Raw genomic sequence first — 26,109 nt, 5'->3', positions numbered from 1 at the left:
GAGCATTTATTTATTTCTCTATTTATTTTTAATTATGGCAGGATTGGTCCTCCATAAAGAATGTTGGGCCTCATGTTTTTGTGGAGCGGGATTGTTTCTCTTCCTCTCCTATAGAGGGCGCACATTGTTGGGAATGACGCTTAAAGCGAGAACAGGGAGACTTGATTCTGCACCAATCAGATTACAGAAGAGGAGCTGGTAACCAATCAGAGTGTGTTTCCTGTAGGCGGGGCTAGTAACTGCGGATGAGACGCCATTCATTCGTGAGACTGTTAGCTGTGAAATAGACCTTTGTCGGATTCATAAAGTCCTTTATCTGCTATTTTAGGACATTTTTGTGTATTGTGTAACATCTGTAGGTGATCCAACTTGGATATAAAGTCGCGTGAATCACCGACTTGGCTTGTATGCTAACCACAGGACATTACAGGACTCTCATCCGGCTGTCAAAGCAGCCAAACCGGGACGTTTCTGGGTCTATTTCTAGGTAAATATACCACTGCTTATAGGGGAAGGTCGGTTTCCGTGTGAATTCAGTCCTCCTGTGATGCATTAACGCTGTGCTGCACCTCTGCAGTTCCAAGCATGGGTGAGGTGGAGCTGTCCTGTCTGGCTTATGTGAAGATGTACCTTCATCCCTGCCTGTTCCCCCGCTGCAGCGTCAACGGGCTGTTGCTTTCTTCAGGTCCGGCAGGGGGCGCTGTCTGCGTTACTGACTGCGTGCCGCTGCTTCACTCCCACCTGCCTCTTGCTCCCATCACCCAGCTGGCCCTCACTCAGGTACACTGGGTCTTACTGCTCTGTTCCTGGCCCACTTCTTAAAGGATCCCAGTCTATTATATGGAGATTCAGAATAAGAGGAGGGTTACTGTGTTTTTTAGGGTCATATTTGATACAAATGTGCATTCAGGTGAACTATAGTATATTTTTATGGCATCAAAAGGAAGGATGCTCTCCAAAAGACGGGCACTGACACCCTCACAGTAAGGCAAATCTTAATGTCACCCCTGAAGTTAATTATTAACAGACTGCTCTAAGTAAAACCAGGGAAAGTTGAGTGGAAGGAAAAAGTGTTTGAAAAAAAGAGTAGCAGCAATGGTAGAAGGTACCAGAAGCCTACCTTAAAACATCAGTTTTTTTATATCTATCTATCTATCTATCTATCTATCTATCTATCTATCTATCTATCTATCTATCTATCTCTAGATATTTATCTATCTATCTATCTCTAGATATTTATCTATCTATCTATCTCTAGATATTTATCTATCTATCTATCTCTAGATATTTATCTATCTTTCTATCTATCTCTAGATATTTATCTATCTTTCTATCTATCTCTAGATATTTATCTACATTTCTATCTCTCTATCTTTTTTTAGCAAGTGTGGATAAATCAGTTATTTAATGGGATCTTTAGAGGCCTTTTAAGCACCAGATGTGTGTCCAGCTGGGGAAGTCCTTTGAAATGAAATGGCTAAACTACCAGTTGTTGCTCTTTTGTTTACCAGGTGGATGTTTGGTGCTCTCAGACTCAGCAGAGGATAGTAGGATATTATCAAGCCAACGCCTGCGCATCAGACAGCAGGTGAGTTCATAAAAACTCCATGATTGAAGCTGTTCTTCTGTACTGTCCGGTACTCAGGTTTGTATTTTCCTGTGTTTGTTTGCAGCCCGACGCCCTGCGCTCTGAAGATAGCCGATAAGATCGCTGAGCAGTTTGAGAACGCAGTGTTGTTAATGGTAGGAATTACAGAAATTAAACTGCTTTAATTATGCCTTTGGGATGGATGAGGATTTTCAACGACTGAACGCTGTGAATTTGTCTCCCTCTCCTTGCAGCTGGACGGCAGTAAGATGTCTCCAGATTATCGGGTTCCACCGATCGTCATGTACGAGCGCAAGGACTCAAAATGGGTCCTGAAAGACAAACACACGTAAGAACCGAGTGGAGCTTAGGCGGCATCTGAAATAAAATCAAAACACTCAGTGTGTAGCCTGCTACTGGAGTCAAAGTCAATACAAATCTACAAGCGAGAAAACAATAGCTTAGAGAGGAGGTCTTCAACAGGGGGTCCGCGGAGGTACCGCATGCAACAGTTTGCAACAGTTTTGATTAGACTTTTTTTTTATTTATTCCCCCCTGCAATTTTTTCCACTAATTGAAATGTCTTTAAATACACATTAACATGAATTCAACACACTGTAGTAAAGAGATAAATGGAGGCAGAAGATGTCTTTCAGTCATCAATGCTCACATTCAGCGACACACAGGAGCTCTTTCAATCTGGGCACCGTTTCATTCACAACACCTGTCCCATCAACCAGGAATCAGAATCAGAAATACTTTAATAATCCCAGGGAGGAATTACTTTCATTACATTACTCCATCTGTAATAGAGTGACTATAGGACCAGTTTGATATAACACAATTTCATACATTATATATAATTAGGAGGTCCCCGCTCCATCAGGCCATCAGTTTGGGGGTCCTTGGCCTGGAAAAACGTTGAAGACCCCTGATCTAGGGAGAAAAGTATAAAAAGTATTCCAGTTGGGAAGTAAACCAGATTCTGACTGGCGATCCATTTGACTAAACACGTCTCTTAATTTAAAATTTGCTTATGAGAAAAGTTGAAATAAGAATTTTCTGAGAGATTTAGGAAATAGATTTGTATGTGATGTAAACAAATGGCATGAGCAGAAATCATTTGGTTTGCAAAGAGTGAGGATCTGTAGAATGGCCAGCAGAGGGCATAGGTGAGAGCATCATCAGGCAGTTAAATCAGTCTGAAGGTCAACAGACCTTTGAGCTATTAAATCTGACTATAGCTAAAGCATGCAACATTTTCCAGATTTTAAAAATGGGGAAACTTTTTTATTTTAACTTCCTCCCACCTTAAAATCATGCATTTTAAACCAACTACTTTAAGCATCAAAACGTGAGGAAGAGAAATTGACAAGATTTTAACTGAGCTACTTAGTTTGTTTTAATCAAGCACTTTTTTGTCCACTGAAGTTTTTCTTTTACAACGGTTGCTGCCCTTCATGCCGCCTGATGTCACTTCCTCTGCAGAATCATGCTGCGGCAGTGGGAGGAGACACGGGCCATAGCCAGCCAGATGCTGGAATCCGGGGACCACGCAATGTTGGTTGACTTTGACGGCCATTTGGACGACATCACTAAGGACTGGACCAATCAGACGCTCAACGCCAAGATAGCAGAGCTCTCCTCACCAGCCAACGGCACCATCTGATGCCCCGTCCCCGCCCGACACAAACACCCCCAGGAAAGCAGAGCCCAGGAAAAATAATTTTATTTTTGTTCCTGGCAGAACAAAGACAAACATGCACAAATGAAATATTTACATCTCGGTTGATCTCTATTTCCTCCACGTGCCAACCACAGAAACGGACGTGTTTAACTCCAAATTCAATATAAAAAATTCTAATTTTAACACTAAAAATCCTCCTGTTTTTATTTCTAGTTCCACCTCATTCTTCCTGTACGGCAGCATGTCCATTTGCCAGGAAACAATGGTAGCTTTTCTACTAAAAAAATAACTTTTAAAGTTTAACTTAAGCCCTAAATGTTTAATTTAAAAAAAAGTTACTGAGCAGGATGTGCTTAATTATTCACACCCTCTTATTTCCGTCTCTAAATGTATTTGTTACGACTGTTTAACCCTAATAAACACCTTTTTTTTTTTTTATTCCATCTGTATCAAATAGATAGATAAATAAATGAGCTTCATGTTTGTTTCAGTCCTGGATTATGTAGCTTTTAGCATGAACTTCTCTAGTACTTCATATTAAGTGCTCAAATAAAAATCTGCTTCCTTCAATATATGAACTCTAGCAAACCTTTGAAAGGAGTTAAATCTAATTAGGTTCATTTTGAAGCTTTAGTGCCATATGCCCGTATTTACATTTTACACCAACATCAGACATGGTTTCTGCTCAGACTGCCTTCAATGTTTGTTTCCCACATTCAGATTAGCTCATTTCTGAGTTTTATTTTTTTGTAATTTTCTGAAAGAAAAGTAAAACAAAGTCAATGAATTGCCTGAGACACACTGTTAAAAAAGCTTGTCTAGTTTTTTTTCTCAAAAATTGGGAAGAAAAGCTGGAACTGCAATTTATTCACCAAACTCATTCAGAGAGAGACGCTTTTGAAAGAATTACTTCTAAAAACTGTTTGTCATCCCCAAAATTCAGCATTGTAACATGAGATCCAGCTCAACGAGATTTGGCACCAGCCCAGGGGTCCGTGTGCGAAGCAGGTTTAACAAACTCAGATTCAAATCTGCAACTCTTAAATCCATCTAGCCTAAAGCCGGGAAATCTGAGTTTTCGGTTTAACCACAGCCGCTATGAATGAGTTCAATCAATTCCAAGTAGAACCACTCAGAGATTAGAACATGTGTAAGAAGTATGAAAAGCCATCATCAGTGGAGCACTGATTCGACCAGTCACCATTTATCTACAAATGTCTGTTTTGACATTTAGAAGCTTGACATGATTCATCAATGATCACCAAACAGACAAAACATTTTTTCATAGTAAAAATAATGCAAATCCTGACCAGTAATCTTAGGAATTGGCGATCTGAAATTAATTTCTAGACATCCAGAATGTCTTCTAGATATGGAGAATGCCATTTTTTTTAAAATGGAAATGGACATATTCGGTAAACTTCATATGAAAACAGCTTGCCATAGACTGTTGTGAACGCGATAATATTAAGCACTATTTCTTGAATGGTAGTAGAACAATGTATCTATTTAGGTGAAATCTTCTGGCAGCAGGTGATGAAGTCTAAAGACGTTGTAATATGCATCCTTCATGTCTTCTTTTACAGAACATATCAGTGGCTGTTTGCAGCCGCACTTCGGATGTTATCTCAATAAATGGTTATTAGCGGCTATCAGACCCATAGAATGACTTCAGATTGGGCCAGTAGGCTCATTATGTTATCGAGTGGATCCTAATCCAAACCCTAAAGTTATTCCTTCCCCCCCCCTCAGAATTATTCAATCTATTTACGTGTTATCTGAAAATAATTGCAGTAGTTCTTCATGTACTGTAGATATAACTAAATAAAAATAAAATGATCCGCATCTCGCTCATATTAAACAAACCAAGAACAAGTAATCTCATGTCCTGTCAACTGATCTGTAGAATCCCTATAAAAATGTTATTCTCTTTGAAAAAAAAAATTCTGATCATTCTTTAATTAAATGGACATGAAATTTTTGTTTTTAAAACCTAATGTGTCTAATGGACCTAGTGAATCTTTTTATGCACAAAACTGTTACTATGGTGACTGAAACAGAGGTTCAATAAACAGTGGAACGGAAAACTCTGATTTCAGGTTTAACTAAGAGTTTTAGGTAAACCTGCTTCATGAAACGGACCCCAGGATTAAATAAATGCTAAAACATGAATAAAAATGCAAACTTTTAATAAAATAGTACATTTAAATAACAAACTTAAGCCAGAACTTCACTTTCTAATGGGCTGTTGCATTGTACTCTGCCTGAATAGAACTACTCACCAAAATGTGCCTCACATTCAGCATATTTCAAACTGTTCAGATTATTTTACTCTGCAGTAGCTGTCAGCTTCTCTTAGGTCTGAAAAAAAGTCCATTAATTAATCCTCTGAATGTGGGAAAAATAAATCAAATTTGAAATAGAAAATCTATGCAGGAACTGAGCTCTGCTATGATAAAGTTCACAGTAAAAAGATCTAACAGAAGATATAACAGAAAAACAAGTGTTTGTGTTTCACACTAAGCTTTAAAAGTGCTCCTTTCACACTAGAACTGAACAGAGAAGTAACCTGTACGTCTACCTCTAATCTGCTCTAATGGCGGCAGCTATGAATCTACGCTATGATTGGATATAGTACAGTACGATAAACATGCTTGTTTTTAAACGGCAGTTTAACTTTTTATCATCCTTTAAAAAGTCTTTGGAGCACCTTAACAAAAAGGCAAAGATAAACTATTGTTTTCCTTATAAAGATCACCTCCAACTTTTTTTTTCTTTTCTTTTTTGTAGTGTTTCCAAAGCTTTGATCCCAGTTGGAGAATTTTTACCCCAAAGCTCTTAGCTGCAAAGTTAAACAGATTTTTCTTTAAAAGCTTTAGGTCTGTCTTTTCAGCCTTAAACAGAGGCTTTTATTTTGACATCAGCTTTTAAGCTCCAGATGTTTCAGCGTGGTTTCAGCTGGGAATGCTTGGTTTGGAGAGACGGCTCTCTGGAGCCCTCAGGGGGTTTGACAGGCGACCAGCTCGGAGGGTGGCACCGTGACGAGGTTGAGGGTGATCTCTCCCAGCGGCGACTGGCTGGCCAATGTCCGGAAGACTGAGATGGTGTTGTAGAAAGACAGGGCGTCCTCCACCTGCTGCTCCGCCCATGGAAGGGTGATCTAAAATAAAGAGACAAATCTTTTGCATTGTGTTGAACCTTAATGTTTCTAATCAGAAAAAATGTGTCTTCACAAGGTATTTGGGTGTTTAGATAGAAGTTACAGCAATGCAGGGATTTTGCACTGTAAAAAAGTTACTTTAAAATTGAATACAGTATTGTGTTTAATTTCATTCTTTCTTTCTTTTTCTTGATGACAATTATTTGTTTGAATCTAGCGTCAAGCAGTGTAGCCAGGTTTGTTTGTTTACCTGAACTATGATCAGTTTGTGAGATGGATCTTCGGCGTTGCTGAGCTCCTCTCCAAAACACAGAGTGAAGCCGCAATGAGGAGGCTCGCCGCCATTGGCTCGGTAATCGTCCAGCTCTGCCGAGACACCAGAAACAAACCAGGTTACGCCGGTGAAGGTTGTCAGTCATCCAGGTCATAGTCATGCCAAAAAAGAACATTTAAAAACAATCCAGACTTTGTTTCCGAGTTTGAAGACGATTTGCTTCCCATCCAGGAATTTTTTTTAATTTAAAATGTCAGGAATAGCGTTGAACTCAATGCCGTTCCTGACATTGAGCTCATTCTCATGAGCCGCCTGAAGCAGCCACACAATATCAATGTCTTTCATGGGGCCCCACATTACTGGTGACTCCCCTGCATATGCATAGTTTTAGGTTCATCCCTTTAGTTTTGTATAACGAATACACTTTAAACTACCTCCCTTTAGTCATGTACAAAAAACTATTTAAGCTTAGTTCGACATAAGCTTAAAAAAAACCCCAAAAAGTAAGTAATTAAATAGTTTTTTTGTACATGACTAGGGATGCATGACCGTTGAGTTAGTTTAAAGTGCATTTTTCATACAAAAATAAAGGGATAAACTAAAGGGCTAAACGGGTATTGACTATGGGTATGCTGGTCTGACAGAACACCAGCTCACACACTGCGTTAGACAGGATTATCCTGACCTCTCAGAATGAGGGGTTTTATTGGAGAAACAGCCCAAGTATGCAACTTCACGTTAAAAAATAAAGCTAAAATACAGCCGCTTGCGAAATTTAACTGCCACTTTAGAAAAAAAAGCTTATTAATTACATGTGATCCCTATGTAAAAACAGATCTGTGAAAATAGGGGATTGGACATTGTGCTGCAGACTCCACAGAAGAGTTGAAGAAAAACAAATCCGCTCCAAAGCCTATTGTCTCAAAAGAATCTGTTTCCCCTTTAAATCTGCAGCTCTCCCTACTTCTCTCTGTGCTCTTGTTTAAAAAGATTTATGAACCTCTTTACTAATATAATGAAGCCAGAAACAAAATGTCAAGATATGTAGAATCTCTGCAGTCTGATTCTATCTGTATAATAATAAAACATGTTAATTTTAACCTGTAACTGGGAGTCATGGTCCTCTGAGAAGCCCAGCTTTTTTTAACTGGTAAAGAAGAACATTTAATATTTTTTTCTCAAGCTTCTTGCGTTATATTACTTACTTGTATAAAATTATAATATGTTGCCGTTTTTGCAGAAAAAGCTCTGTATGTCTAACAAACAGATTTTTCGGTGGCATCTCTAATTTTTTTTAACTTAAACATGAAAGTAGCTGCTGGTTAATATTCAATGAGTGCTGCTGTGTGTCTCTCCCTCAACCACCTAGCTACTCTCTACGCAGTGAAATGCAACGGCTAATCAGATGTCTCAAAGCGACAGATCTGATGATGGTACACCGATAGGCGGGACACTCGAGGAGCGCGACAGAAAAAAAAAACATTGACTCAAAACACTCTGAAAACAGATAGCTGCACCCAACCTCTGTTACCTTTGGCTAAAGAAGATGAGCAGAAAGGGGAAAAAAACAGCAGAAATCATTGGTGAGGACATGTCCACACCAGGTCAGTTTTGGATGGGACATGTCCACACCTGTCCTTCAGAAAGTTACGCCTGTGGCTGGATCTAGGAATGACCGATTTAATGACTTTCCTTCATAGTACCATATTTTCGGGACTATAAGCCACTACTTTTTTCCACGCTTTGAACCATGCAGCTTTTAAGAAGCTGAGCCTTTCAGTGGATTTTTCCTAACCGCCAGAGGGGGAGAATAAAGAGCTAATTTTCATTTTGCACAGAGAACAGATGTCCCGAATTCACACATTTTCACATTTATTTGCCGCATTAAAGTTACCGAACCAATAAAGAGACTGGTCTCAACTCCTGCAGAGCTGAAATAAAGAGCTGACGAAGCCCCATCTTTCAGTAGAAGCTCTTATTGCTGCGAGCTAACTAGCTAATGGGAGCTAGCATTCCTCTTTATCCCTCCTCCAGGGGCTATATTCAGAGCTCCCCCTACAGGTTTGGTGGGAGACAGTTCAGTAGATATCAGCCCAGTGCGACTTATATATTTGTTTCGAGTTTTTTCAAAAGATGTTGTGAGCTTATAGTGAGGTGAGCTCTATAGTCTGGAAAATACGGTAAATGAAGTATGCACTGGTTTCCCCTGGTCCACTCACGCTGCTTGAAGATCTCTTTGCTGAAAAGGAGCACCGGCTCCGTGTTCCGCTCCATGCGGTGAAGGCCCGGGGTGGTAGTGTGCGGCCCCGTCCAAAAGATCCGACCCTGGCAGTACCTCTTGCCGTATACTCCCTGCTGCGTGGATGTCAGCAGGATCCCCTTCTCCATGAAGGGAAGCAGAGTGAAGAGCGCCTGCAGCTCCCCGCCGGCAGGCAGCGTGGACGGCGGCTCCGGCAGAAGGATGCGAGGGAACCTGACGTTCATAGCGGCCGGAGTTGGAGGAATGGAGGAGGAAGGCAGGTACACGATGCGAACATCAGGCCCGTAGATGGAGCGTTTCAGCACTTCCTGACCTATATAATGAACCGCCACGCTGAAGGAGTCCTGGTCTGTTGGAAACAGCAGGAGAGAATTAGAGCTCCAGGCTTAAACCAACATTTCTCTTTTTCAGCTGTGGTTCTGTAAATGATCCTTACCTCCCTGAGTAGCGGGGAGACTCTCCTCAATCCGAACATCCAACCTGATCTCATCCACAGCTGCATAAAGGAAGGGGAGGAGGTAAGAATAAATAAATGAAACGCTTGATGCATGATAAAACAGAATTCTTATATCTTCCCTTTGCAGCTGTTCTCTTTAGCTTTATTTAAAAAAAATACATATAAAAATGCATGGGGGTGGCTGTATCATGCCTTTTGCATGTCAAGCCCTAAATAACCAAGCTCCATCTTATATCAGTGATCTGATTGTTCCTTATGTTCCTAACAGAGCACTTCGCTCTCAATCTGCAGGTTTACTAATCGTTCCTAGAATTTCTAAAAGTAGAATGGGAGGCAGATCTTTTAGTTATTAGGCTCCTCTCCTGTGGAATCAACTACCAGTTTTAGTCCGTGAGGCAGACACCCTTTCCTTTTTTGTTTTTATAAATCCTATAGTTAGAGTCGCTATGCCTCAGGTTATGCCGAGCTATCTCTATAACTATGCTGCTACAAGCTTAGAGTGCTGGAGGACATAGGGACCGCTTTGCCACACATAGACATACATATAAGATGTAGCTTTAACTGCGACCAACTTAATATGCTGTGTTCTCTTTGTTTGTCTGCTTAAAATCATTTTCAGCCATATTAGAGGGCTTGAAAAGTTGATTTTAGGCAACTGGAGACATATCTCATGTATCTGTGAGATTCCTAAGAGATATTTAATTCAATTCAGTTTATTCGTATAGCACCATTTCACACTACGTCATTTCAAGGTACTTTACAGTTCACCAGATCATCCAGTCAAATTATCAGAAGGCCTTTCATCCTCAGCCAGGTTCTGCTGAAGGTTTCTTCTACCAAAGCAGAGTATACCTTCCCACTGTCACTAAATGCATGCTCAGTAAGAGAATTGCTGCAAGTCCCTGACTTTATGCAATCTGATGAAATTATTACAATTCTACCAAAAAGCACCAAAAAATAAAAATGAGAACTTTTCATGTTTCCATCTACAGATTTGAGGTGAACAAACTGAACCTATAGAGCAACAGTTTCCATCTAAAGAACATGAACTATTTTCATCAAAAGTTAAAAACCACTTTAAAAGAGAATGTTTTAAACAATTTAAAGTTTTTTTTTGGTCATCAACCTTTTCTATTGCAATACTTTTAAAATGTATATAAAAAAAAAAACATTGATGGAAACAAAGCTACCATTTAATAACTAGGATCTATGTAAATGTTCTTTCCTGACTCTGGTTGTGTATTTTTTTCGCTGGAGGAAGCCGTCCAGTCTGTTTATGACCGATATATCCATTTTATCTATTAGGAACCACTCATCAAAATGGGTTAAGGCAGACACCAATGGGGCAGGCTAACATTTAGCTTCTGAAACAGAATGCAGAAATGTTTGGTTTCAGTGGCGAGAGTTTGAACAGCTACTTGATTCTGATTCTATACATATACTTCCATTGTTTTATGTGTTAATATGGGTGTTTTTATGAGTGAAAGTGAGAGCACAAGTGTAATAGTGTCTAAATATATGACTAGGAAGAACTGAGATCAGTTTTCAGTGGGTTCATTTCATACATGCCAGGAGGCTGATTATAGAGTAGGAACTCACAGCTGCATTGGGAGGGTCCATCTGACTGGGCCGGCTTGTTGTCCTGCAGCAGATCTTCGTCCACATGCTGCGAATCAGAGAACAAAAGCCTTTTAATTCATCACAACTTTGGAGAGCAGAAGGAAGAAACACTGAAGTCGTCTCATCAGCTCCCCTCACCAGCTGAGAGGTCACCTCTTCTGTTTTGACCCGTTTGTCCTGACTGATGCTGCTGCTGCTACTGCTGTCAGAGTCGCTGCTCTTCCTCTTGTGCTTTTTGCTGTTTTTTTCTTTGCTTTTAGTCTCAGGTGTCAACACACCTAAAGACACAGAGAAATGAAGGCTCAGATTATTTAATTTAACGCTCTGTAGCAGCTATAATCCAGCCAGCAGTCATTCCGTCGAGGGATGGTGCCTGAACATTTAAGTAGGGATGTTATCTGTTTGTTTTTCAGGAGCAAACAAACCGGTTATGGTTTATTTTTAGAAAAGCAGCCAAAGAAAAGCTCTAAGATCGACTAAATATTGACTTTAAAAAAAAAACAATCTGAGTGATTGAATAAAAATCTAAAAGCTGTAAAGAGGGATTTTAAGACTTCTGCCAAAGCAGGAACACCCAAGGCTCTGTTTTATCTGCCTGCACTACATTATTATTAGTTCATCACTCAGGAAGGAAGAAAGGATGCTGGGCAATAAAACACCACTAGGACTAGACAAGCAGAAAGGGATGCAGGGAGAAACATGAGGAAACAAGGACAGAAGGAAAAGGACACTAGGCTTTCACAAAGGAAGAAGAAAAACTAGGCAAATAGAGGAAAAAGGGAACTAGGAAGGAAGGAAGGAAGGAAGGAAGGAAGGAAGGAAGGAAGGAAGGAAGGAAGGAAGGAAGGAAGGAAGGAAGGAAGGAAGGAAGGAAGGAAGGAAGGAAGGAAGGAAGGAAGGAAGGAAGGAAGGAAGGAAGGAAGGAAGGAAGGAAGGAGAAAATTGATGCTACAAGAGATTAAGTAAAAGGAATGTAGGAAGGGAGGAAACAAGGAAGGGTATTAGGAAAGAAAATAGGAAGGAGCATGGAAATTAAGAGGGACAAAGGGACACCAGGAGGAAATTCTCTCTCTTTCCTCCTTCTTATGCAGACCAGGTAAGGCTTTTGAGGCAGAGCTTATTTTCACCGTCTCATACCGGTCTGTTCACCATTGGACCCAAATTAGAATAAACCTCCACTGGATCTCAGAAGGACATCCTGCTCCTCCCTGCATATCTCTACACAAAACTCACCTGTTCAGACTAGCAAACCACACTTAACCTCCAAACACGTCACAACGCAAACAGTCATCAGTATTTTATGTTCGTCTGTTCGTCGTACTTTAAACCTTTGTTCACATTATGTCATTGACATAAAGTGGCTTTCAAAGTCAGAGAGTTAAAAAACGATTATAGTTCCTTTAAAGTCGGAAGGACAATAATTAACAACCAAAAATAAATGATATAAATAGATTGAAGCTTTGATTCTGAGTCAGAAGTGAAGGACGGAATTAGGGCGTTTCTTTACATCGCCATCAGCTGATATGAAAATATACGTGTTCGGTTGCCATAACAAAACCAAAACAAAACAAATACTCTGCCTGAAATCATTAAACAACAGAAATCCTTATTGCCAGCAGGCAAACAGTAAACAAACCAGTTTCACTCGACATACTGTAAAACATTTAATAAGGGAGGGACAGATCTCTAGCATTATATCATGTCATTACTTTAATTAGACTGCTAATGAAATATTTACTGTTCAAAGGTGAAGCTGGAGCAGCTAGAACCTAAACATAGAGTCCAAAGATAAACTCTGGCTTCAGTCCAGGTTAATCGAATCCATTTTAAGAGGCAAAAATGTTTAATAAAGGGACCAAATCTTCACAGCACCTCTCCAGTCCAACATACGAACAAAAAGAAAGAATAAAACAGAAGACGAAGGTGAACAGCAATCGGGATATGGGTTGCTTTCAGTCTAATTCGTTTTTTAAAGCAGGAGTTGAACTCACAACCTTCCAACTGCAAATTCACTGCACGTCAGACAGTTTATAATCTAAGTATCTACTCAACAAAACGTGTTGGAGCCACCATTTTAAAATAAAGTAAAACATAAAACACTCGCATAAAGACGATGGACGCATTTTTCTCAGAAGGGTTTTTGTTGATATTTGTGAAAAAAAGAGACAAATAAAGCACAGAGTTCCCAACATAATGAGAAAAACAGATACAAAATATAAATTATATATACTGGTACTTTAAGAGTCAACCTTTATTTGAATTTAAAAGGAAATGTTTAATTAAAAAAACAGATAAAACCTGAGAAGACTGAGAGATACGGAGAACGTCTCTGTCTGCTAAAGCACGGCAGTGATGTGTAGTTCTACGGGTTTCTGCTGCAGTTTTCAATCAGTTAGCTTTATTAAGTTTATTTTTTCCAGCTTTTCTTGCCATTAAACTGTCACAAGTACAGAGCAACGAAATGAACTCTCTGCATTTAAGCCATCCTCTTTGGGATGGAGTGGGCTGCCATTGTGCGGCGCCCGGAGTTAGCAGTTTAAGGGTGTTGCTCAGAGACCCAGAGTGGCAGTCTGTGGGAGTGGGAGTTGAACTCAGAACCTAAGGATTCCTTTAAGCCCTAACCACTAGGCTGCCAATCCCCTTTAGAGACCTGTAATGAATATATATATCAGATATTGATCATAAACTGGTGAGCGAAAGAAACAAATATATCAGATTACATCAGCCTGCATCTAAAATCAGCAATAAAAACAGGCTGATAAAAGCAATCCCCTCCAGCCATGACGGCTGCTTTGCATAGGAACCATGGGGACGTGTCTCTACTAATGAGACGACGTGACTTGTCAGTGACATGTTTATAATTTACAATACAACATTGTTGCTGCAGTCGCTTCTTTCGCTCTCACAGCTTTGCTGCCTGGCGGCGCCTGCTTCGTCTGACCGCCTGCTTGCCAGGCAGCGCAGTGCTGTTTCCTTGTTTTAAACAGTATTTAAAATCCCAGTTGGAATTGGAAATTAAGTTCAAGGTAATTTTTTATTTTTTTTGGTTGCCGTTTTCTACACTTTAGATCAGAGGTCACGGACCAGGATCCGGATTTGGATCCACATGCTGTCTAATCTGGATCCAACCTGATTTAAAACATTTGCAAATTACTGCATGTCTAATTTGCACTTGCACCACTTCTCCTGTTATTACGGTAAAGCCATCCGCAGCATCCAGAACCAGGCTACACGTGATGTGTGGACTGCTGGAAGAACTGCGGTGAACTGGTGAAAGAAAAGTGAAATGGTGCTCAAAGATGACCCTGAACATTTAGAGGATGTTTGGCTCAACCTGCTGCTGTGAAGCAGGATTCTCCACCATGAACAGAATCAGAAATAAATATGGATCCAGGATCAGAATGAGCTCCTTGATATGTGCTTTAGAATGGCGTAGTCTCCATTCAAACCAGGTTTAAAGCCTTGCAGGGCAGCATAAAGCCCACTGCCAACATTAAGACAGAAAAAAGAAATAAAGAAATAACAAGCGGTCAATTTAGGTGTTTTATTAAAAAAAGGGAATCAGGAAATTGTTTATATACACAATTGAAAGATTGTTGTTCTCTACTTCAAAAACAATTTAGATTTTAAAATGGAAAAACGTTCTATTTTTTATATTCTTCATTTAAAAATGAAATGTCTAACATGGATGCATAAACACCCGCATTTTATTTCAGTGTTAAATTCTGTTTAAATTAACAGATCAGAATTTAAAATGTCTCTGGACATTTAGTGGTTGATGATTTTCTTTATTCGGATCTTGCTGATTTTTAACTGGTTACCCATGCCTTAAATGTTTGATATAAGAAAAATGTTTAAAATGTTAAGATAAATGACATAAAGTGGTACCTACAGCCCTACTGTACATTTATTGACATATTGAAGTTAATATTTTAAATGCTAGTACACTTTTATTTCCAGGGCAGATGTACATAAATGCCACCAATTTATATGTAGTATGTTTTACTGTGCCATTTTGTGATATTGAGAGAGTTTGTTAGGTTAAAAAAGTTGGTGTTTACCTCTGTGTGTTTCTATAGCTTTAAAAGAAAGTACAGGATAAATCCACGGACATATTTTGACTGTATTTGGTTAAATAAGCATGTATTTAGCATCTGTCTGTCGCTGTAAGTTCAAATGCAAACCTTTTCCAAGTGGAATAAAGACCAGATTCGACATTCAGAGGCTTTAAGCATTGGCCAACAGCATCTAGTCTGTGTAACTCTATACATTTTTTATAAATGAAGCAAGAAATGCTGATTTCTCTTTAGACCAGAGGAAATTCAGCCTAAAGCTGAGTTAAGCATCTAATCCATGTAGGATGTGTGATGTGAGACCAATGAAGCTTAGGACCAACAGTGTCCCGATCAAAGCTGAAATCAAAGTATTATTAAAATACTTTACAGTATTTTGTTGTTTTATTGTTTATCTTTTAACTATTATGTTATTCTTATACATTTTTCTAAGGTCCATATTTGTGTGACCATTTTTTTCTATAATCTTTTTGCTGCTGTAAACAGCAGTTTCCCCATTCTGGCACAATAAATTGATTTTCTATTTTCTATTCTATATTTTATGTAAAAGCATAAAGTGTATGTAAGTCATTGGCTGATAATAAATGGGTCAGTTGTTCTCATAGTTTTGTTGACTTTTCTTCTCTGTTTGAATAATAACAGTTGATTAAGCTCCTTTTTTTTTAACATTTCCACTAAAGTATCCGTAATAAAAGTCTGATGATTAATGCTGATATTGGATCACATCCACTGCGGTATCAATCAGAACTCAGAGCTGTAATATCAGTATCGTATTGGAAATTAAAGTTTGCTTTTAGAAATGACGTCGCTTTTCAAGCACAGCCGTGTTAATTTCGGTTCTACACTGAGATGTTGGCTTTTATTCTGTTATCGTTTCAACTATTTTATTATATTGTAATTAAGTCTGAAACAATTAATTGTATTAGTTGTGATAAATCAATTACTGAAATAATTATCTACTAATTAAATAATCGATTAGTCGTTAAACATGAGTATAGAGACTCTGAAACATGCATTTAGCTGACAGATCAACTCACTAAGAGCAGTTATAACAAAATTGAAAAAAAAAAAGTTAAAATTTTGCATTTAAGATAAAAAAAAAATATTTTGTGTTTGTCAAAATGTTTCTCAAGTGGAAAAGTTTTGGTTTCCACAGGTTAAATTTCGTAAAAAAGTCTATTCAGGAACCTTTGGCCATCCGATAATTAATCGATTAATAAAAAAATATAATGGACAGATTACATTATTTGCTAAATAATGGTTAGTTGCAGCCCCAGTTGTAATATTGGGTCATAGATTTGTTGAATTTATGTTTGCTAGAGCTGCTGCGTGTATTTGGGGGGTTTATCGTCTGTTATCATGGTTCAACACTTTGCTCGATGACGGTGTTTTCTAAGTGCTTCATAAATAAGGTTGCATTGTGTCGTACTCAGCCCTGTGGTTCTGAAGCGTTCTATTATTCCTCTGGCTGCTGAAAGTTTCGGCCAGTGGTGATTAATGCTCACATGCATGGCTTGAATATGTTCTCTAATTTTTCCCATTTTGATAAAACAAAAACAGGAAGTCAGCTGGAAATATAAATGTTCTGCACTCTAAGATGAAATGCATCAGTTACATTTTCTCCTTCTGATGATACATTTTAAAATCAGTCACTTAAAAGTATTTTCTGTCCATAGTGGCTTTTAGTTGCCTAAACAGAAACACCACTTTATCCGCCAACAAAGCGTAGTGAAAACCTCAGAGCAACCCGCTGCCTTCCTATGGCTGCACTAAAGAAAGACCTCCCATCTGCTGGGCGGCAGCCTGAATGTGTGTTAAAGTTCAGCAGTCGGTCGTAAAGAAGGGGGCAGCTCCAGTTCAGAGCGAACAAACACCTTCCTTTTACTGAATTAGCTGAGGATGATGTCAGATATAAATAATGATTCATCTGATTAACTTTTTCAGCTCCAACATCAAAGATAAAACTATATTTCAGCTCATTGCACAGTAATAAAAGACAAAAGAGGAAGCTGCAGGGAGTCAACTAGAGGTAGAAATTAAATCCTAATGTATCAGCTGAAGGTGAACTTAGTTGAAGGGAGATTTACAAAATAAAGATCCCTGATATTCTGGACTTTCAGTTTCAGAAACGTCAATATTAATCAGGAATCTTGGCTCCAAATCGAGTCAAACCAGAGTTAAGCCTATGTGAGTATAGAAGAAGCTGAAGGGGACAACCAAGCAAACTCCCCTCAACTTTTAGAGAAATTAAAAAATAAAACAGTCCCATGTCAAGAATCAGGATTAAGGTCATGAAAGCACAGTTAGAAACAGACAGACCTAGTATGACTTCCTGCTGGCAGTAGATGGTGGCCCCTCACCCAAAGCATTGTGTTTGAAGAAAAAAACAAAGCATCGGCAGCAGAAACAGCTCATAGCAACAGTTAGGAACGGCGGTGGAGGAGTGATGGTACGGGCTGACCCGTCACTCCTCTGCTTACAAAAGAATTCCAGTGAAAAAAGGGAGACCATCTAGGGGACATCTTAGTCTTCTTCTTCAAAGAGTGAAGAAGAAGAAACTGATCAAGTCAGACAGATAACAGCCGCTAAAAAGTCCTCCATTTAGACGATTTATCACCAGGGTATCATTTTCTACTCAAGGTGATGAGGTTTTTTTCTTTCACTCTAAGTAAATGATTAAGGATCCAGCTCTCACCCTGCTCGCTGATGGGGACCAGGCGGTACACCTTATACGGCTCTGAGATGTCCAGCTGGGCTCGCTCCATCACCTCCTTGAACTCTGGGCTTTTGTTGAGAGCACAGCGCAGCCGGGTTTTCCACGCGGCGGGGTTGTTCTCTCCCTTTGGCAGCTTCCCTTTGAACTCAGCCCAGGCCTATGGATGGATGGATGGATGGATGGATGGATGGATGGATGGATGGATGGATGGATGGATGGATGGATGGATGGATGGATGGATGGAAAGTGTAGTTAGTTGAGCAGTCAAAGTTTAGCTTAATAAATAGCTAATTACTAGATTAATAATAAAATAATAAAACAACTGCAGGCAGCCTGCAGTGGTTTTAAACGTTCCTCTCAGATCTGAGCAGATTCTAAAGTGCCGCAGGGCAACATTGGTATTAAATCAGAAATATATCATTTAACTCTAGTGTATACCATGGCTCTGTGAAACCCTCTTTCCAGCTGTTTTCCTAACTGTTAGAAAGCTTCCCTGACCTTGAACAGAGCGGCGTCCTCGTCCTGACGGAAGTCGTGTTTCCCTGCGTGCTTCCAGGGAATGCGGAACATGGTTTTAGCGTCGTCGTCCCACATTACGCCCGGATATTTCCCGCTGCTGACCTGAGGGAGAAGACAAAAGAGGAAAATTAGTTTCCAGTAGAGGAAACCTACTCAGCAAATGCCTGGTGTCTCTTCTGCTCAGAATAATACAACTAAAGCATTGCTGTCCTCCTCCATGTCTCCTCAACGGCTTCCGTTCCCTCAGATCTACTGTTTATAGTGATTAAGGCAGGTAGTGGCATGTTGGTGTTTTCCTACTCCTCCGTCTGACACTAATGTGCCTCGATAAACAAAATGCGGGGAGCCGTCAAAACAAACAGCTGGAACAGTTTGGCAGCCAAACCTGTTAATTCTCCAGCAGGGCTGAGCTGCAGCAGACTCAGATTAGTCCATTTTCTGCTTTCCAAGAATAGGATTAATGTCTTTTTAGGATTATCATAGGATGTATTGTTTGAGAAACTTCACTATGGCCCAAGTTTTAATTGCCTTCACCAATCTGCAAACCCTCACGGGGTCAATTCAACTTCAAAACATCGAATATGAATTGAAAAGCTTCCTGGACGGGAAGCGAAACGTCTTCAAACTTGGAAACAAAGTTGAGTGGATTGTTTTTAATTTTCTTTTTTGGAATCACAAAATGCATACATTTGCAGAGATGATCTCCAAATTTAACAACCTACAGCACAGATCTAGACTGACGCAGTCAGCAGCTCCTACAGATCCACTGACCCACATATGGATGGATTTTATATCTAAAATGCAGCATATCCATATTTTTCCGAATCAATGCAATTAAAATTGTACTTCTATGCATGATTTATTAATTTTGGCATCAGAATTTTTGGGCCCTATATATATATATATATATATATATATATATATATATATATATATATATATATATATATATATATATAACTATCTATAAATATAAATATTATCTTATTATGGTTCTATTATTTTCTCATTAATAGAAAAGCATTCAATAAATGTATTTGAGCTCATTTTTGCAAAATATATAAACCTAATAAAATCATTTGGGTGGAGTAACTGTAGGTCCTTCGGCCCCCACCCTTAGAGCGCCCCCACCAACTGTCATTACTAAGTTACATCCTTGTTTATAAATATATCAACATTAGAGCAGAGAGGCAGGTTGGTGAATATGATAAAAGCTAGTCTGTTTCGCGACTATCAGCCTCACAAATTCTTCTCACTTGGCAGCAAAAACGACACTTCCGGTGCTCGTATTTATGGCCTGAAAAACAAGCACAGATAAGGGGACCCTTCCCCTCCCGCCCCCCAGTAAATTCCCACTTTAACGCACCTGCTCGACTATCCAGGAGCGAAGCCTGCGGGTGGACCTCATCCTTCCTGCTGCCATGACCTCCTTTAATAAAACGACTGAAATATGGAAACAAAGTCAAAAAAACATGTAAAACAACACAATTTAAGGCATATCCTATTTCTATAAAAGATTTAAAAAAGATAAAATTGAAAAATATAAGAAATTACCTTTCTTAGTAAGTAACTGCTTTTTTTCTCCTTTTTTTAAGTCTAACCATTAAATAAACAGATAAAGGTTTTAGAAGAATAAAATATCAGAAGCAGCCCTCCTTAGCGGTTCAGATAAGTTTATAAAGGAGTCAGAAATAGGTTGTAACGTGTGAAATGAGGGAAGTAGGTTTAAGTTTCGTTTACCTTGTTTTCTCAGCGGCTGCCTGCAGACTGGCTGATCTACGGAGGAGCGCCGCTCTCAGCTCAGCTGCCCGTTTCCCAGAAATCACGTGACTTCCAGAAACACGCTGCGTCCTGAACGCCAGGGGGCGACAGCGAGCACAGAGGGAAAACCCCTTACTTTACAGAATATAAGCTAAAACACCCTGTTAACCTCAATATTAATACCCTTAATGTTACACTAACATTTTTCTGAGACTTGGTTTTAGTATGTATAACATATTTATGCAAATAGCCTTTTTCTGACTCCAGAGATAATTCTTCTTCTTTGCAAATTTCTCTGACTTCTTGTCATTCTCAATAAAAAAGAATTTACTGTCAGAAAATATCAACCTTTATGCTTTAAAATGTTTTTTTTTTTTTTTTTTTTTTTTTTTTTTTTTTTTTTTGTAGTTTGATGTAATATTGATATCTGAAATCTCACAAGCTGAAAGCAGAAAATCACAATTTAAAAAATTACAGGCTTAAAAGTCTTAGGTGTCACTTAGAGAATAGTGTTTTTGGAAAAAAAAACAACATAATATTCCTATTTATTTAAAATGAGGATACTTCTGGAACACATATCTCTCATCTTGCCCATAGTTAGTTTTTTTAACTGGTTTAAGCCTCAGATCTTTGTTAAAAGTTGCAAGCAGCACTAACATAACTAGGCCAATGCTATAACATAAAGCTTTTAGTTAGTTTTATTAACAAGCTATGCTATAGTAATACCATGTCTACACAGTAATGGTACTTTTAAAACACTTATTCTAAGATTATTGTTTTTATGTGAAGACAACTTGTGATCGACCTAAACAGTGAATTTCTTTCACTTAGGTCTATGTATTGAAATTTCAAGTACTTATGCGACCAACATACATGCAATGCATGCTTCCAAAAGCTCTTTGTACTTTACAAAAACATAAAATGTATACAGAGAAGTTTCAGTGATGACATTTCCTCCTCTTAACTTCTCTCTGACCTTTAACATAAACCCTGACTGATTGTTCTCATCTGGTCAAGTTTGCCTTCTTTTTTTTTTTGGTTTCTATATTTTCAGAATTAAAAGTATTGCAATTATGTTTGATGTACTTCACTGAATCACAAATATCACAAACAGAACTCAGATATGTCATTTAAAGAAGCGATGTTCCAGCATGTTTTTCTTTGCAGTAAGATTAGTGATGCTCTGATGTAACACAATAGAAAAAGTAACAAAAAAAACTCATGTTTTCTAAGATATCTCACAGCCAAATCGTTAAAATACCTAATTTATATTTTAAATGACAAATTCAAAAGTGAAAGAAAATTTGTTTTAAACTGACATTTTTAAATAAGATTTAAACAGATTTGTCATTTTGTGTGAACAAAACAAAAGTTTGATGCATCCAGCTTTCAACTGTGGATGAGCAGCTTAGTAGTAAAATGAACATTTCCATTTATAAAGGGCAGATAATAGAATGTAAACAGTGGAGGATAAAAGGAAAACTAGTTTAAAGTCATGGTGCTAAAGGCATTGATATGGAAAGGTTCAGTTCTGTGCAAATAAACAAATATGGTGCAAAATAAAGTAGAACATTGAGTTGTGCTCTATTAAAAGGGATTGTGAAAAAAAACAGCCATGTTGATAGTACAAATGAGTTTTCAAGTGTGATGCAGAGTCTTGATTTAAAGTTTAACAGTTCAGCAGGGGAGGAAAGCTGTTGCAGAACCTGCTGGACCTGCATTGAATGCTGTGAAGCTTCTTCCCAGAGGGCAGCAGGGTTAACAGTCCGTGATGGGGGTGTGAGTGGTCACTGGTGATGTTAGGGGCTCAGGACATGCAGAACTGGGGTGAAATGGCTTTAAGAAGCATGTACCTCCTTATATGACAATCAATGTCTCTGGGGATGATGTCACCTCGCTGGGGGGAAGAAGCCTGTGCCTGTGTGGATAGGAGGATGATACCAATTAGAAATAGATGGGCTCACCTCCATGCACAGCCTAGGCTCTGTAACCCAGATCCTCGTGAAAGGCTGGATCTCTTCTACTCTGGAGCGACCACTGATCTCTATTTATTCACTAAATTGCTATTTGCCCAAAAAGAGTGAAGCCACCGTCCACCATTCTTGTACTCCCCACTCCCACAGAGACATGCAATAAAAATGCCTTCATGTGTAGCATTTGGCTGCAAAAACAAGCAGTTCGCTGTCTGTGTGAAGACATTCCACAGTTAATTGCAGTCAGCGTCAGTGTGTGCATATATACTTGCATGTACAGTTTTTTCAAATGATCAGATTCTTGTTGTAACTAAGAGCAAAAAGCAAAATATGAACTTGATGTCGCCTGTTATTTTACCAATTGATGTTATTTTGCTGGTGTAGAAACTAAAGCTCTGTGGAGTTATTAAATTGGTTAATTAATTTAGCTCTACTGTAAATCTGTCAGATGTAAAGGCTAATGCACAGATATAATATATAAAAGTATATGGCATCATGCATGCACAATTTACAAATAGAAAAATACTGTAGCATTAACAGACATGTACTTTTTATTCAGTCTTTATGAAAAAAATCTTGTAATAAATACATGTAAATCATCAATTTAGCACTTCAGCACATCTGTATTATTATGCTCTATTAACACATTCATTTTATTGTGATTCATTTGTATAATATGTTATATTACATGATTCATAGACTTCATGCTGACTATGCAATGTTATGTGCCTATTTTTTATAATATAAGTTAAACTGATCTACCGATGCTATGAAACAAAAAGTGTGTGTTAAATTGATGAATTTATCTTTAATTTAAAAGTATTAAGTCCCCCTGAAAATGAGAACATCATTGTTGTTCCATGCTGTATCGCACGGATTGTTTACATTGCAACCGGTCTAACTAGGGAGTACAAATATGGTGGCCGGTGGCTTCACTTCAACCCCTTACTACCAACGGACAATCAGCAATCCAGTGAATAGATAGAGCTCAGTGGGAGCGACCCACAGGTAGAGGCAGTAGGGCTGCTTGTCTCTCCTATCAGTGGACGTTTCCATAATGAACACCATGTTAAAATGCCAGGGTGCTCATCACTGCACTATAACGGTGCATGGAGGTCAATGGTTGATTTTATAGTCATATCTTCTGACCTTCAGCTGGATGTCTTGGGCACTTGGGTGAAGACAGAGAGGGGAGAAGGCTGTCCACCAATCACCATCGGATAGTGAGATAATGAGGTGGGAGTGAAGGAAGCCCTACTTTTTCTGTTTCCTGCTCCTCCAGATTAGTTGTGTTCTGGGTTAACTTCCGTTACTACAAACTAAAGCTACAAACTCACTGAGAATTTGTAGTGTATACTAGAACAGATGTCCCATTCATACAGATTGTTCCTCTCAGTTTTCTTCCTACAGGATTTCAGCGTGTGATTCATGTTTTACTGGATATAAAAGGCCTGAAATGCCCCTCCACCCACCTGCTGTGATTAACGAGCCACTTTGGCCTAAAGGTCTTGATGATTCAGCAAATTGGAATTTCAGCAGCAATCATCTTAGTAGACTCTTCCTTCATGCAAACCCATTAATGTAAAGATTTTTTCTTTTTTCCTTATAAACCATTGTTAAAACAGTCAGAGGATATTGACCTGCCGATTCAACAGCATTATAGCTCACAGCTTCACATGTGCTGATTAGAAGAGACTTAAATGATTTTAGCTGATCAACCTCTCCATTATTTCAGCATGCATCTGATATATACACAATAATCTGAAATAATTTAGTTACGTATAAAAAATATCTTTGTGTTTCTGGAAAAACTACTAAAAAAAACAAAAAAATCTGCTTTTAACTCCTGGAAAGCTTTGTCTGGATTATTTAGTTTGTTTTTCACACAGCAGGAGAATACCAAAAACATTTAACAGCTGCTGACAATAAGTGATGCTTCATCTTGCAGAAATGCAGGGGGTGGAGAAGTTGTTTGGTTAAGACTGTTCTGCGGTCTGGCTGAACAACAGCGTCTAACTATAATATCAATAAAATCTGAAATACACAACGTGATTAAATCTTGATTCATTGTAGGCCTTGAGAAAAGTATGAAATATTACCCTTTTAGAACAGTATAATCACTAACCTTAATGTACGGGATTTGAGGTGATATCTAAACACAAATTAGCATAATTGTGAAGCAAAAAGAAATTTGAATATTTAACATTAATTCCCAACTAAATAAAACTCAATGCAACTAACAGACATCACCATGAGTGTAGTTTAATCTCAGGTTTTCTTCAGAGAACATCACATCATTAAGACCAAGACAGGTCAGGGAGAAAAAGTTATAGATCGGGTGACCAGATTTACAAAAAATGCCGGACAGACGTGGCTTTTGCAGCTATGTGTTGCTTATATGACTCACTTTAAGTGTTGCTTTACGTCATGCTACACTTGTATCAAATGTAAACCAACTTTGGCAAACCTAAGAAAAAGCTCTCCCAGTTATAAAGCATTCCAAAGTCTTTACTGTTGCTGCACTTTATTTCCTTTAGCTGGAAAACTTCCACCAGTAGACCCTGCTATGGGTCTTCAAGCCAAAGTCACTGCCCCAAACCACCAGACATCAGAGGGCGTGTCATCCCGACAGCTCCACAGCATCCTCACCACAACTATTAGTCACGCACTCCACAAAATATGGCTTTTATTAAAGAGCGGATACATGAAAGGCTCTGTTATGCAAAGCCAGGGGATGTTAGTTTGATAAAAGCCCGATAAGAAACACTGTAAATGTATAAGAATGTGTTCTGAGTAGGTGACACACATTTAAACCCAGCAGTGGCAGCATCCACTCCTCTTCAGTACCCACAGGAAACAGGTAGCAGGGGCGGGCAATTCCAGTTCCTGTAGGCCCGTATCCTGCAAGCTTTACATGTGTCCTTTGCCCACACACGTGAATCAAGATAATTCACAGAACTCTGTAGAAGCTGACTCCTAAGTCACCATGAAAGGGCATCTGTGGCCGCCATAATAAGTGCAATCTGAATAGTGCTGGTAGGTAGGAAGGAGCTAGGACCAATACTTCCTTGCACCAAAGCAGTTGGCATAGGGACCTCCTAAAGTCCTTAGCAGCTATTAGGACCTATATGGTTACCCACAATCCTTTGTGTGACAGGACATATAGACACAGAGTTTAAAAAAGACATTATTTCTTGATGTATCCAAATGTCCTCCCCGTCACACATTTTTTTGTTTTTTTAATGGAGAGCTTTGTCCGTTCTATACATTTGTGAAGGCTTTGTGTTCTCAGGATAGCAGCCTGGAGCTTCTTTCCTACCCTGGATAGTGTTCTAACTGTTGACCCTGCGAAAGGTGAAGGGATAGGAGCTAGGAACAGGAAGTAGGAACTATAATTTGAGGTATCTGGTTCGAGCCTTGGACTACATTCTGAGGTATTTAGGCCATTTAATTTAGGTGTGTTCGATCAAGGAAGAATCTTAAAGTTGGCTCTCAGGAACTGGAATTACCCGACCTAATTTAGAGGGAAGCTGGGTGACGCTAAATGAGGGAAAATACTGGAAGAAAACCAGGGGTAGAGGTTCACCTTCCAGCAAGTCAGCAAAGCTAAAGATAGAACTAGATAGAATAGAACAGGACTGATTAAAGCATCTAATCAGTCAGTCTTGACTTAAAACTAATTAAAGATTTGTAGCAAAACTCTAAACTTCTGTTCAGGGAGAAATAAAGGCAGCCATTTTAAATATTACATTAAATTCATACATTAGAAATCTAAATAGAAAAGAGTTTTCTAATTGTACATTTTAAATTGAGCTGTTAAAAAGAGGTATTATAATAATCCATTACATAATAGTGCAATTTGATATGCATTTTTAATACCCATTTCTAAATTGTGAGTTAAAAAAAATCAATTAATGATTTTTTTTTTCTTTTTTTATACAAACCATTATTTCAGTTGCTCACCACATAATTTTGTCATGCTACAATGACATTCTTTTGTCCTTAATGGCTTAAGATGCTA

The 26,109-nt window shown here is 38.7% G+C and overlaps 2 protein-coding genes across 4 annotated transcripts; one reads left to right on the top strand and one right to left on the bottom strand.

Moving 5' to 3' along the window:
* Positions 1–226: 226 nt before the first annotated feature.
* Positions 227–3,722, top strand: emc9 (ER membrane protein complex subunit 9). Its single transcript, XM_038304897.1, has 6 exons — positions 227–487; positions 578–780; positions 1,512–1,588; positions 1,674–1,743; positions 1,843–1,937; positions 3,077–3,722. The coding sequence occupies exons 2-6, from the start codon at positions 586–588 to the stop codon at positions 3,255–3,257; spliced, it is 618 nt and encodes a 205-aa protein (XP_038160825.1). The 5' UTR covers positions 227–487; positions 578–585; the 3' UTR covers positions 3,258–3,722.
* Positions 3,723–6,014: 2,292 nt separating this feature from the next.
* On the bottom strand, positions 6,015–20,179 carry irf9 (interferon regulatory factor 9). Of its 3 annotated transcripts, none has more exons than XM_038304894.1 (10): positions 20,095–20,179; positions 19,721–19,797; positions 18,334–18,456; positions 17,815–17,992; positions 11,185–11,324; positions 11,026–11,092; positions 9,406–9,465; positions 8,929–9,318; positions 6,686–6,801; positions 6,015–6,435 (listed from the first exon to the last, which is right to left on the bottom strand). In XM_038304894.1, the coding sequence occupies exons 2-10, from the start codon at positions 19,775–19,777 to the stop codon at positions 6,274–6,276; spliced, it is 1,293 nt and encodes a 430-aa protein (XP_038160822.1). In that variant the 5' UTR covers positions 19,778–19,797; positions 20,095–20,179; the 3' UTR covers positions 6,015–6,273. The 3 variants fall into 3 exon arrangements, with proteins under 3 accessions (XP_038160822.1, XP_038160824.1, XP_038160823.1); XM_038304896.1 differs by having other exon boundaries at positions 19,721–19,783; positions 20,095–20,176; XM_038304895.1 differs by lacking the exon at positions 20,095–20,179 and adding an exon at positions 19,909–20,043.
* Positions 20,180–26,109: the final 5,930 nt, after the last annotated feature.

The sequence above is a fragment of the Cyprinodon tularosa genome, unplaced genomic scaffold, assembly GCF_016077235.1.
Source record: "Cyprinodon tularosa strain WSP-4 unplaced genomic scaffold, ASM1607723v1 ctg546, whole genome shotgun sequence".
NCBI classification, from domain to species: domain Eukaryota; kingdom Metazoa; phylum Chordata; class Actinopteri; order Cyprinodontiformes; family Cyprinodontidae; genus Cyprinodon; species Cyprinodon tularosa.
This window is presented reverse-complemented; position numbering and strand designations above follow the sequence as displayed.